The sequence below is a fragment of the Saccopteryx leptura genome, chromosome 2 (assembly GCF_036850995.1).
Source record: "Saccopteryx leptura isolate mSacLep1 chromosome 2, mSacLep1_pri_phased_curated, whole genome shotgun sequence".
Taxonomy (NCBI): domain Eukaryota; kingdom Metazoa; phylum Chordata; class Mammalia; order Chiroptera; family Emballonuridae; genus Saccopteryx; species Saccopteryx leptura.
In genome coordinates, this window is record NC_089504.1 from 160,164,408 (window position 1) to 160,176,503 (window position 12,096).

Genomic DNA, 12,096 nt, shown 5'->3' on the forward strand with positions numbered 1-12,096 from the left:
CTGTATCTCTGTTATGTATAAATACATATAATTTCACTAATACCTTTACCTTCTCTAATCTCATCCCCCTTCCTTCTGACAACTGTCCCTCTGGTAACTGTGATCCCACCTCTATATTTCGTTCCTCAGTTCACCATGTTCATTAGATTCCACATATAAGTGAAATCATATTTGTCTTTCTCTGCCTGGCTTATTTCACTTAACATAATAATCTCCAGGTCCATCCATGACATCACAAAAGGTAAGATTTCTTTCTTTTTCGTGTTTGTGTAGTGTTCCATTTCTTGCAGTACTGGTTTGGTTTTAATAAATTCCTTGACTTTCTTTGTCTGGGAGGCTTTTTATTTCTCTTTCAATTTTAAATGATAGCCTTGCTGGATAAAGTAGTCTTGGTTGTAGGCTCTTGTTTTGCATCACTGAATATTTCTTGCCAATCCCTTCAGCTTCACGTGTTTCTGTTGAGAAGTCAGATGTCATCCTTATGGGGGTTCCTCTGTAGGTAATTAACTCTTTTCTCTTGCATCTTTTAGTACTCTTTCTCTTAACTTTGGCACTTTAATTATGATGTGTCTTGGTATAGGCCTCCTTGGGTTCCTCTTTAATGGGATTCTCTGTGATTCCTGAACTTGTGTGACTTTTTCCTTCATCAATTTAGGGAAATTTTCAGCTATGATTTCTTCAAAAAGGTTCTTTATCCCTTGTTCGTTCTCTTCTCCTTCAGGAACCGCTATGATGAAAATGTTGCTTCTCTTCATGTTGTCGCAGAATTCTCTTAAGAGTTTCCTCAGATTTTTTGAGCCTCTTTTCCTTTTGCTGCTCTGCTTCTATGCGTATGTTTATCTTGTCCTCTAAATTGCTGATCTGATGCTCTACTTCATCCAACCTGCTGTTGATTTCTTCAAGTGCAGTCTTCATTTCTGATATTGTACTTGTTATTTCTGAATGGTTCTTATTTATGATTTGTTCTTTTTCATGCTTGCTATCTCTTTAGGTTCTCATTTATTGTTGCTCTAAGGTCCTTGAGCATCCTAAAAATCATTATTTTAAACTCGGTGTCTAGTAGTTTACTTCCTTTTCATTTAGCTCTTTTTCTGCGGATTTCTCTTGTTTACTCCTCTGGGTCATATTTCATTGCTCATTTTGTCTGTGTATTAGGTAGTGCTAACTTTGAAATTTGTTGTGGTGTCTTTATGAGGAAAATGAACTCAGTGGTACTGACATCAGGTCACCCAAGATCCTTGCTTTAGGAGTGCTTCTTGAGGTTAGTATTTACCCTCTTGTTGTATTAAATACAATTGGTCCTTTTATGGGTGCAGTTATACCTTCAGGTTGGCTGACTCTAAGGGTCAACCTTGATCATGTGTACTAGACACTGTGCAATGTCTGTCCTGTGGGGCGTATTTATTCTGCACAGTGGCTGATGTCTGCTGGACTCCTCCCTTGGGCTGGCTGCTTGGGTAGCTAGCTGAATCTAGCATTGGTGCTATCTGCCACCCACTGCTGGTTGTGTTGGTTCTGGGTCTTCTTGGGTTGGCGTCAGCTGTTGTTTATAACCTGCCGTGCGCTGCCTGTCCAGAGCTACTATTCTATTTGCTGTTTGTGTCTACGTTTTCTGTGCCTGGGTAGTGTAGAAGGGGCCCACCTGTGTATAAGGATCAGCTTCCTCCTGCTTAGAGATGACAGCAGCTCCATAAAAGCCCTAAGCTCCACATTTGCCTCTACTTTTCAGCTCCTCCACATTCTTCTGCAGCTATGTGGTCTTCCCACAGAGTCTTCTGTAGAAAGGTTGTAGTGTGAGCTCAGACTGTCCTCACCCCACCAACCCCTCTACAGGTTGCAAGCTTGATAGGTTAGGACTGCTGAAGTTGGAAATACAACTTTAGTGGAAACCCCTACTTCAGGATTTCAGTATGGGAAAAGTGGCCCCTCTCCAGAACCTAATCCCTCAGACACCGCTGGATACTCCAATTCCATTTCTTCCCAACGAGATGAGCAGTAGGTTCAGATTGGGTGGGACTGATAGTGCCCTCTGCAGAAGTTCTTCCAGCTGGTGAGCCCCTCATCTCAGGAAGACTGAGAGAGGTCTCCCCTGAGACTGACTGTGTCCCCCAGAAAGTGGCTAAGCCCTTCGACCAGACCAATAAAATAGGCTTGTGGAGATCCACATTTTAAATGTCTGTGCTCCAAGCCTCTCTCCCTTCCCCCTATGGAATCTAGCCCAGCAGGGCAGGAAACCAGCACCCAGGCTGGCTGACATGAAGCTCCACCCTGTCCAATGTGCAGGAGCTGCTGTGCCGGTGCTGATCAGAGAGAGGAACTTGCCTCAGTTGGACCCGGTGTCAGATGAGCCCTCCCTTAGGACACGATGCCAGCAAGGGTCGTTAGGTCCTGAACTGATGCTCTCTGCAGATGGCCACTGGATGTGCCACCCCTGGGCCTCCCTGTTGGGAACCCAGCGCAGACCAACAGGGACATGGCCTGTGACTGACCCCTCAGCAACCTTCTTGGAGCTACAAGCAATCCAGAGTTTGTGGCTGCCTTTGCTGGGCCCAGGTGCACATGAAAATACCAACCTGCACACCTACACTGGCTGTTACCCACACTGGGCCTAGGGAAAGGTCCGCAAAAGGCCAAGGTTCCCTGAGCTCCACCTCCTGTGCCCTCTGTCTGCTGGTCCACTGGCTGCTTGTTGTGCTCAGCCACTGAAAAAAACCTCTGGTAGAGTCAAGAGCTTAAGGCAATTCAGGGATTAGGAAGGGTGGTGGGTATGGCTCCCACCCCTCATCCCCAGGTTCAGTCTATCCAGGCTTCTTTCACAGACCTCAGCAGGGTGTGGGTCCCAGAAGTCCAGTGGATGTGGCCTCTGAGACCCAGAGATATGGTCTTCCCACAATCTGAAGTTTCTACTGAGCATCCTATGAGGCAGAAGTACCAGTCATATTCTCAGGAATGTGTGGGGAAATTTTCCGGCCTTAACTCCAGCAAACTGAGTCACTAACACACCCCCTGCTTCCCGGCTTACTTCTCAGTAAGACCCAGTCTCCATAGGTGAGGCAATTGCTTTACCCCAGGATGATGCCACACAGAGAGGACTGCTTCACCCAAGAAAGATGGCAACTGCAGTATTGGGAACTAAGCACAGGGGTTCTGAAGGCCATCCCCCACAGTGTCTCTTCCTGGGCCACCAACTTCACCCTCTCCTCATGCAACTCTAATCCTCTCAGCCCCCCCCCCCCCAACTGGAGCCCCAGGTAAGTGGCTGTGAATAAGATTTTTTGCACTGGTCCTTTAAGATGGAGCCTAAATCTCCGAGAGTTCCATCTCTCTCTCATAGAGAGAAACCTGTCTATGAACTTGTGTGACTTTACATCAAATGCTCTTTTTACTGTCAAATACTGTGTGGGCGCCTCCTCTAGGCTCTGGGGCTCTAGGCTGGAGCGCTGGCCTGGGGCTTAGGACCCTCCTCTCTCAGGGCGACCCTCCCCGCAGTGAGAGTCCCATTGGACCCTTTGCCACCACTCATTCCTGGGAGTGGGGCAGCCCTTTCTGCATCTCTGCCCTTCCTACCGGTATTGGTGTGGCTTCTTCTGTGATCCTTGTAGTTATAGACTCCTCTTCGTTTAGTACAAAGTTGTTTTTTCAAGATGATTGTTCTTAAATTAAGTTGTAATCCCATTTGGTCCTGGGAGGTGGCAGTTGGAAGTTCTGCCTACTCTGTTGCCATCTTGGAATCCTCCACCTATGTTTCTTAAATTTTCAATTTTCAACCCAGCTGGCTCAGGCAGTCCTGACCTTAGGCATCCAGGTCCTGTGTGAATGTAGATTGCCCCAGCCCAGCAGTCCATTAACTACAAGTCCTTTTTTTTCCTTGTAATTTAAAGATATGTACAAGTTAACATAACATAGCAGCACAAAACTCTTCCTAGCTTTTAAGTTATTTTGTTAAAATTAACTTTGTATTAGGCTATCCTTCATTTTTATATATTAACAGAAAACAATACTCTATATAGAGATGACTGCTTTAAGATTCATATAACCAAACAAAATATAACTATCTATACTTCCCTTTTGTTTTTACCCAAAAATATTTGGGCAACCTGAAAGTAAAATATTCTAGGAAGAGTAGTAAAACTCACTGAGGGATAAAACAGTTAAAAAAACAAAAAACAAATATATATATACATATATATATATATATATGTATATATATATATATATGTATATATATTTGTTTTAAGAGTTTTAAAACTTTAAATTTTCAAATTTCAGTTATCAAAGGAATAAAGCCAACCACAAAATAAGAATCAATAGAATGCAGTAACCCATACACAAAAGAGAGTCAAATATGCTCAATACATATTTAAAAAATCAGTAACCTATGTTGTAAATAGTAAGTCAGCAAATGTAGTACTAAGCAAGTTGTAAGTGAAATAAAAACTGCAGTTTCATTAATTCTGACTATGGAAGAGAGACCAGCTAAACAGGAAAGTAACAATGTAACTCTCCAACTGTTTATACAAGAGTACTACAGCATGCATGGCCTGCACCAACGAGAGTGCAATCTTCACAGATAAAACAAAGCTGACAAAAGGAAAACCCAAGAAAAATCCTGCTCTATGCTATAATCTAAGAGTAAAGAATAAACTGAGATTTTAAGGCTTTCTTAAAAATATTTTTCATGGCACTTTAACATTAAACATCATTAAATAGGTAAAATATGTAAATATAGTAACATGGTTGCATAATCGAAAGAACATGCCATGTCAATTATTAAGGGACTGTCTTGTCAAGTTCTGTTTACTAGCAATTAAATTATATTAAGTAAGGCTACTCATGTTTGGCTGCAATTAACATATAAATCATACAGAAATGTCAATTTGCTAGTATACAATGCAAATTGTGTTTTGAATAAATCTGCCAATATCACCTGTTTCTTAAAGAACTGAAAGTCATTCCTTGCTACAAATGCAGTTACATTGTTTTATTTCTCTCACAAAGGCAGTTATTCCCCTTCCTTCAATTATTAACCTACTGTTAAACTCTAAGATTATTAGACAAATTCCTTTTGGTCAGGCACACAGATCATCCTCACAATAAACCATTTCTTACACTACAGTCAGTCCAGAAAGTACTCTATGAGTTTAACAAGTCATTCTTGCTACATCATACTCTAAGTTGACCACAGCAGGTTCAGATTTGGAAAATTCCTCGGTGTATTCACTGTAACGATTATCTTCAGGGTTGCTGCCCTCTATAGTTCGAAGAGTATCATTCACAGTTAGCAGAGTTTGCTCCTTAAAATGTAGGGAGGTTTTGAGGGGAGGTGACTCAGGATGAACTGAATGTAACAATTCCTTGGTGAGAAATCCATCTATTTGCTCATTTTTGCAATTATTTATTTTCTAGAATAAATACAAATTTGAAAAAAATTACTAATTGCATATAGTACACATTCAAAAACATAGATGAAAGAAGAAACCAACTTTCTGTAAATGCTCCCTTTAGGTACAATACAAAATTAAAACTCAAAAAATTAGTAAACTCTAGTGCAGATAAGACATGGTTGAGAATTCTGTTTACTACTTTTGCAATGTAAAATGTTAAGGTTTTACACTTGACTTCACTGGGTCTTCATATTTAAAAAAAGTATACATTACCTAAAATTATGAAAACATTTTATAACTTAAGAAATATAAATGAGACACTTACCCTGAGATCACAACTAACTAATAAAACAATATGCCAATGGTTCTCAAACTTTTTGAAGTCGAGGCGCATTTAAAATCCTACAAATTGTAGGCGCACTATATACAAATTTCTGAGAAATGTTATAATAATTAAGTCAAATATTAAAGAAAAAAATAAAGTCCAAGCGTGCTTTTATGGGAATTAAGTGAAATAAATACAACAAAATTAAATTTATTCTGACATTAAAAAATGTTTTTATGTTACATTTTTTGAGCTATGCTTTTTAGAATTCATAAAAAAGGGGTTAAAAATTTAAAAAAAAAAACGACAAAAAAGTTATCTTTTTATATATATAGATACATTCTTAGTAAGATTTAGTAAATTCGGCAGGTCCCGGCGTGAATGTGTTAAGTTTTTTCATTCTTGTGTTTATGAGAAACATGAGCCTGATGTGTCCTAGCGATTTCTTCTATGTTTGGCATATATTTGAAAGGCAAACTCTCATTTCCTCGTCAATACATTCAAGAATTCCTTCTTTTTACTCTTAATTGTACTGAGGGTAGAAAATCCTAATTCACATAAATAGGATGTTGAAAATTGTAATAAAATGTTCAAAGCTTTTATAGATATTGCCACATATTCTTCTTTTATAGAAATCCAAAAGGCTTCAAGAGACAATTCCTTATGTTTAATCATCAATCCAAAACCCCCACCATACATATCATCTTAACTTTACACCAAAGGATAGAAGAAACTTGCCTCCAGTCTTTCTGGGGAACATGGGGGTAGTGTAGACCAGCATCACAGCTTAACAGCCTTTTGCAACCTAATCAGGCAAGTGAGGTAGGGGGTTGGGCAGACTGTCAGCTTACAGCCAATTTCCCACACCTCTGTCCCCCAAAATCTAAACTCCAAAAACCTGTTGGTTTTTTGGTCCCAACAGGCACATATTTCTCTGGAATACCATAGCGTGCACTTGGAAATCTTCACACTTTGAGAACCACTGCAATATACACTTACTTAGCTAAAGATTTTATTGCCTAAAAAGCTTTCTATCACGGTTTTCCCATAATAGTTTGTTAGGTGAATACAACAGGCTTTAGAAACACAAAAGAATTTAAAAAAAAAACTGAATAGAAGATTCAAAAAGTAATTTTGGCAGTGTCACATTCTCAAATCCTTGGACTGAACTGCAGACAAAACTTTTTGAATTAGCTATATCTCTTGTATCTGTCTCTTTTTACACATCCTCTTAAGTTTATTCAAGCAGTCACTACTTGGATGACTAAGGAACACTCCTGCCTCAGAGGCAGACAAAGGTACAACTGTCTAGGATTTTTAAAATATGTACTTACTAATTCTTTTTGGTTATATATGATGGCAAAACAATAAAATATTTCTTAAACAAGGTACATAAAAAAGCATAAAAAAATTGATCAACTTGACTACATTGAAATTCAAAGCATCTATATAAAATATACCATAAATAAAATGGAAAGGACAATAGACTAGACAAAGTCGTGTGTGTGTGTGTGTGTGTGTGTGAGTAAAAAGTCAGCCTAATATATAAAGAATTCTTACAAATCAATAAGAAAAAAGCAGATATGGCCCTGGCTGGGTAGTTCGGTTGGTTAGAGTCATCCTGATACACCAAGGTTGTGGGTTCAATCCCCCATCAGGGCACACAAAAAGAGCAACGAATAAATGCAGAAGTAAGTGGAACAAATGAAGTCTCCCCCACCCCTCTAAAATCAGTAAATTAAAAAAAAAATTTTAAGGTAGCTATTCCAACAGAAAAATGAGCAGAGATTTAAATAGGTCACTCACAGAGAAGAGAAACCAAATGTCCAACAACCATATGAACCACTTGATATCATGGACATCCAAAACTAATTGTATGCTGAACATACAATTTAAATGTTCAGCAACTGAATGGGGAGACTGTGATCTACTTATACAGGACAATATTATACAGTAGTTATTACTAAAATAAATGTATCATATCAACCTGGATAAATTTCAAAACAATGTTAAGCAAAATGAAGCACGACAGTATGCCAATCACTACGTATTTTTAAAATATGCAGTTTCTTAGCTGAATGAAGGGTATGTGGGCATTCATGTTGCTCATTGCCCTTTATATAGTATACAAAAATACTCAATTTTTCAATCTGTAATAAAAATAGTACTTAAATCACACAAAACAGTATTATAAATTTTTATGGATACAAACGTATATAGTAGAAGTATGCAAATGTTCACAGGAATAATTAACACCAAATGAAGTGAAAATAGGTGGGGGAAGCCTGAGGAAAAGTATAAGGGTCTTCAAACATAACGTTTCATTTCTCAGCACAAAAACATGAAGATCTGAAGCAAATATGATCCAATGCTATAATCTCACAAAGCTAGGTAGTGCATACCCCATATTATTATTTTATATCTCTACTTTTCTATATATTCCAATATATTTCAATATTCAGGAAAAGTGACTCAAACTAACCTATTCACAGTAGAGATCAGACTTTGAAGAAACCATGTGTACTTAGGAGGTTTCTCCATACACTAATTTACACTAAGAACACAAGTAAGAAAATCAACTAATTTAATATTCCAAACATATTACACATTAGATAATTCAGAATACTTACAGATTCTAAGTCTTTAAGGTCTTTCTCTAACTGTTTATTTTGCTCATTCATATTCATAATTATGTTACACAACGACTCCCTGGGATGCAATGTTCGATCAAATTGGTGGTACATGTTTCTCCAAAATCTTTATGATCAAAAAAAGAAAAGTTTCAATAAATAAATGTGTTTGAGAAAAACCATATAAATATTCAAAGATGCTAACTTACTTAAAATTGAAAGATACTGTACATGGCTCCAAAACAGCAAATGTCTGAGATTTGCAACTGTAGAGAGGATTTAAGTACTTCTTTTGGTCATCCAGAAGAAATGGCCACAGGGAGTAAGTCTTCTCTTTCAACCTTACATAATGAGAGGGACATAAAAAGCTTTCCCACAGATACCAATACTGTTTTATAAATCAGGCCATTGTAGCCCAAGTAGATTTAAATTTTAGTTTTTCCTTCTATTCAAGTCTAATGTCCCCTTGTCTTTGTATTCTCCTTCTCCTTTTTCATTTATATTGTATAAAACCATGTCTACTGAACACAACACAGGTATACCATTTTCTCTCAAACCATACACTTTTAAGAGATTCCTCTCTTAACTCACAATTTCACAATCTTGGTCTCTATTACTCCTATTTCAAATCCCCCCCCCCCCCCACACACACACAGCTGACCCTTGACTGACACAGGTGTGAACTGCACAGGTCCACTTACACATGGATTTTGTTCAATAAATACTGAATTGGTCCTTCATGTCCCTGGGTTTCACATCCACAGACTCACCCAACCACGACTGAAACAGTACTCTAGAATCCATGGCTGTGGAGGATTTAAATTATATGCAGATTTTCAACTGTACAGGCTCAATTGTATATAGAATAAGATACTAATGTGCTATATTTCTGTTTGGCCTTATTCTCCTAGCCACATATCTGGCTGTAATAGCATGTATTACAGGGCAGGGACAAATTTAAGTGTGAACAGGTACAGAAAAAGGGACTTAGAACTAATCAGGATGTTATTCAAGAGTTTAAAAATGCCAATTATACTTGCCAATCCAACAGTAAGTAGGTGATGTAGATGGATAATGGTTAGAATGGTTTTGGATAGTATATATACCAAATAAATACAAAATGGATAGGGATACAGAGGAAGAGGTGGAGAAGCTGTTTCTAAGAGAAATAGATGTGCTCCTAATGAAAGGCTCCTAGGAAAAGTGTTTGTTACCATCTTTTTATTTATAAGAATTTTGGCACTGAGAATAGTTTTTCCTAACACAGCTCTGTACTTCAATTCACCCCTCCTAATTATAAAAAAACTACTGAGAGATACTAGAGCACAGAGCTAAAGTCCTAACGTTCTTTATTTGTTCATCTCTACCATACTCTATTTCACTTGTTATTCCCTTCACACACACATTCTTAGAATTCTCCACATGCTCTCAGTTCTGCCTTCAAATCTGTGACAGTATGTGGCTGTCTTCAAACTACCACCAGATTTTAACCTCTCTAATATGTCACCTGAATGTTCAAAAATCTATAACTGCTCTTCATTGGCTACTGTAAGAAATCTAAACTTAGAAGCTCAACCTAACATAGATATATATTATATATATATAGCTTCTGGCTAAATTTTGGTACAAGGAGATCTGGGCTAATGCTATGAGATAGATCCCTGCACCAAAATTCAGCTAGAAGCCCCTAATCCCAAAGACTGGTTAGGGAAGAACAAGTGTGAGTTCCAATCAGGGACAGACACACTGGAGTAAACATAGGCTGACCTATTTCTCCCAAAGAACTACCTGTTCAGATGTGAGAAGAGCTATAAGACGCATTTTATCTTAAATTGCATGACAATTTTTAAATCTTATACCACATTTTAAGACTTAGTAACCAATACTTTCTAAGAAATGAAATAACGTAGAGATTTTAAGATTCAGAATAAAAAGGAGCATTAGGGATGTTCCTAAGATGTTGGTAGTATTTCTTATTCTGAGTGCTGGTTACATAGGCAGATGAGTTTAAGATTTATTGAGCACTATACACTTATGATATATGTGATTTTCTGTATACATGGTACACTTCAAAACACATTTTTAAAACATATTTCTACCATTAACCTGAGGGTGTGAGCGATATTCAGAGCATAGATTTGGTTTCAGAAATATACAATCTTTAAAAAAAAAAGTCATTTCTATTTTATACTGTCAAGATAAAGTTCAACTATAATTTATGTTAGGCCTCAGCTAAGGAGGAAAAAAGAGCCCATTTAATCAAACCGTCTTACTTGAGTTCTTCTCTTTCCTTCTGACAATTTCCAAGGAAGTTTCCAAATTGGCATGAATGAATATGTTCATGGATCTGAAGAAGAAATGCTTCATTGAATTCAAAGGCTTGTGGAAACTGTTCAGTCAAATGCCACACACATTCCAAGAACTGAGTAAACACCGGTGAGACTTCCTTTGGGTCACCATCCAAATGGCCACACCTAACCCCCCCCAGAAAAGTACAAGCTTTTAAAAATGCCTCTGAAAAAAATCAATTGTTCAGGTGCTGTTAAATTTAAGCATACATAAAAAAAAGTTCCTAAAACATTGTGCCATTGGCATAAAATAACTGTAATGTTTCTACTGAAACCATTTATACCTACGAGTTTTTCAACTACAGTTTTAAGGGTCTATTACCTTGTATATACTACAATCTATCACAGTGGTAGTCAATCTGGCCCCTACCGCCCACTAGTGGGTGTTCCAGCTTTCATGGTAGGCAGTAGCGGAGCAACCAAAGTATAAATAAAAAGATAGATTTAACTATAGTAAATTGTTTTATAAAGATTTATTTTGCCAAACTTAGCAAAAATCTGACATAAAGTCCTTGGTAAGTAATTATTACTATTGCTTTAACTTGCTGTAACTCTGCTTTATAAACTTTATAAAGTAAAGTTACTTCCCTACTTTATAAATCACCATTACTGTGGAACTGGTGGGTGGATAAATTTTACTACTAACAGATATAAAAGTGGGCGGCAGGTATAAAAATGTTGACTACTCCTGCTCTAGACAAACAGGAAGGTAATAAATTGCCATGTAAGTTAACAAAGTAAGAGATTTGAAAGAGAGGACAAAAATATTAAATCAGTCCTCATAAGAAAAACTGAATCACACTCTCACCTCCCACTGGACATGCAAGTTCATGAAAAACAGAAACATTTGGCACTATTTTTTCTAATTTTACAAAATATATAAACGTGTAATTGTGACTCACCTCTCTGAAAATTTGTGTCCAAAGGAGATCCAATCCTTTTCTATTAAAACCTTAATGAGAAAAAGTAAAATCCATTTATAACTACTTTCAATTTTTTTGTTTAGAATGGGTTAAATCCTATTATCTCAAAAACAGCATTATACATTGCAAACAAAACAAAATTATTTTTTAAGATTCTAGGAAAAAGACAGCAAGAACCTGGATTAGAAGTTAGTTTAACAAACAATGAAGATGATAGATACATAAAAAGAAACAGAGTTTTATCAATTAAATTATTTCCCGTGTATTTGTTACATTTTAACTGAAAAGTATATGTTATAATGCACTACTGGATTTACGTTTTTGTATATATAATATAGTGATAGTTGCCTAAAAAAAAGCCTAGGAAAATGTAAATCAAAATGTTAACAGTGGTGCCCTGGCCGGTTGGCTCAGCAGTAGAGCGTCGGCCTGGAGTGCGGGGGACCCGGGTTCGATTCCCGGCCAGGGCACATAGGAGAAGCGCCC

The 12,096-nt window shown here is 37.5% G+C and overlaps 1 protein-coding gene across 6 annotated transcripts in view; it reads right to left on the reverse strand.

The window, feature by feature from the left end:
* Nucleotides 1-421: 421 nt before the first annotated feature.
* Nucleotides 422-12,096, reverse strand: part of MTMR6 (myotubularin related protein 6) — a 48,896-nt gene continuing 37,221 nt past the window's right edge. For 4 of the 6 annotated variants that reach the window (XM_066369158.1, XM_066369157.1, XM_066369160.1 and 1 more), the window contains exons 10-14: nt 11,590-11,639; nt 10,613-10,813; nt 8,549-8,680; nt 8,340-8,466; nt 422-5,402 (exon numbers count right to left, since the gene is read on the reverse strand). In XM_066369158.1, the coding sequence (XP_066225255.1) occupies nt 5,142-5,402; nt 8,340-8,466; nt 8,549-8,680; nt 10,613-10,813; nt 11,590-11,639 (771 nt within the window). In that variant the 3' untranslated portion in view covers nt 422-5,141. Of the gene's footprint in view, nt 5,403-8,339; nt 8,467-8,548; nt 8,681-10,608; nt 10,814-11,589; nt 11,640-12,096 lie in introns of those variants that run through there. The other 2 variants (XM_066369159.1, XM_066369162.1) reach the window with 2 other exon arrangements.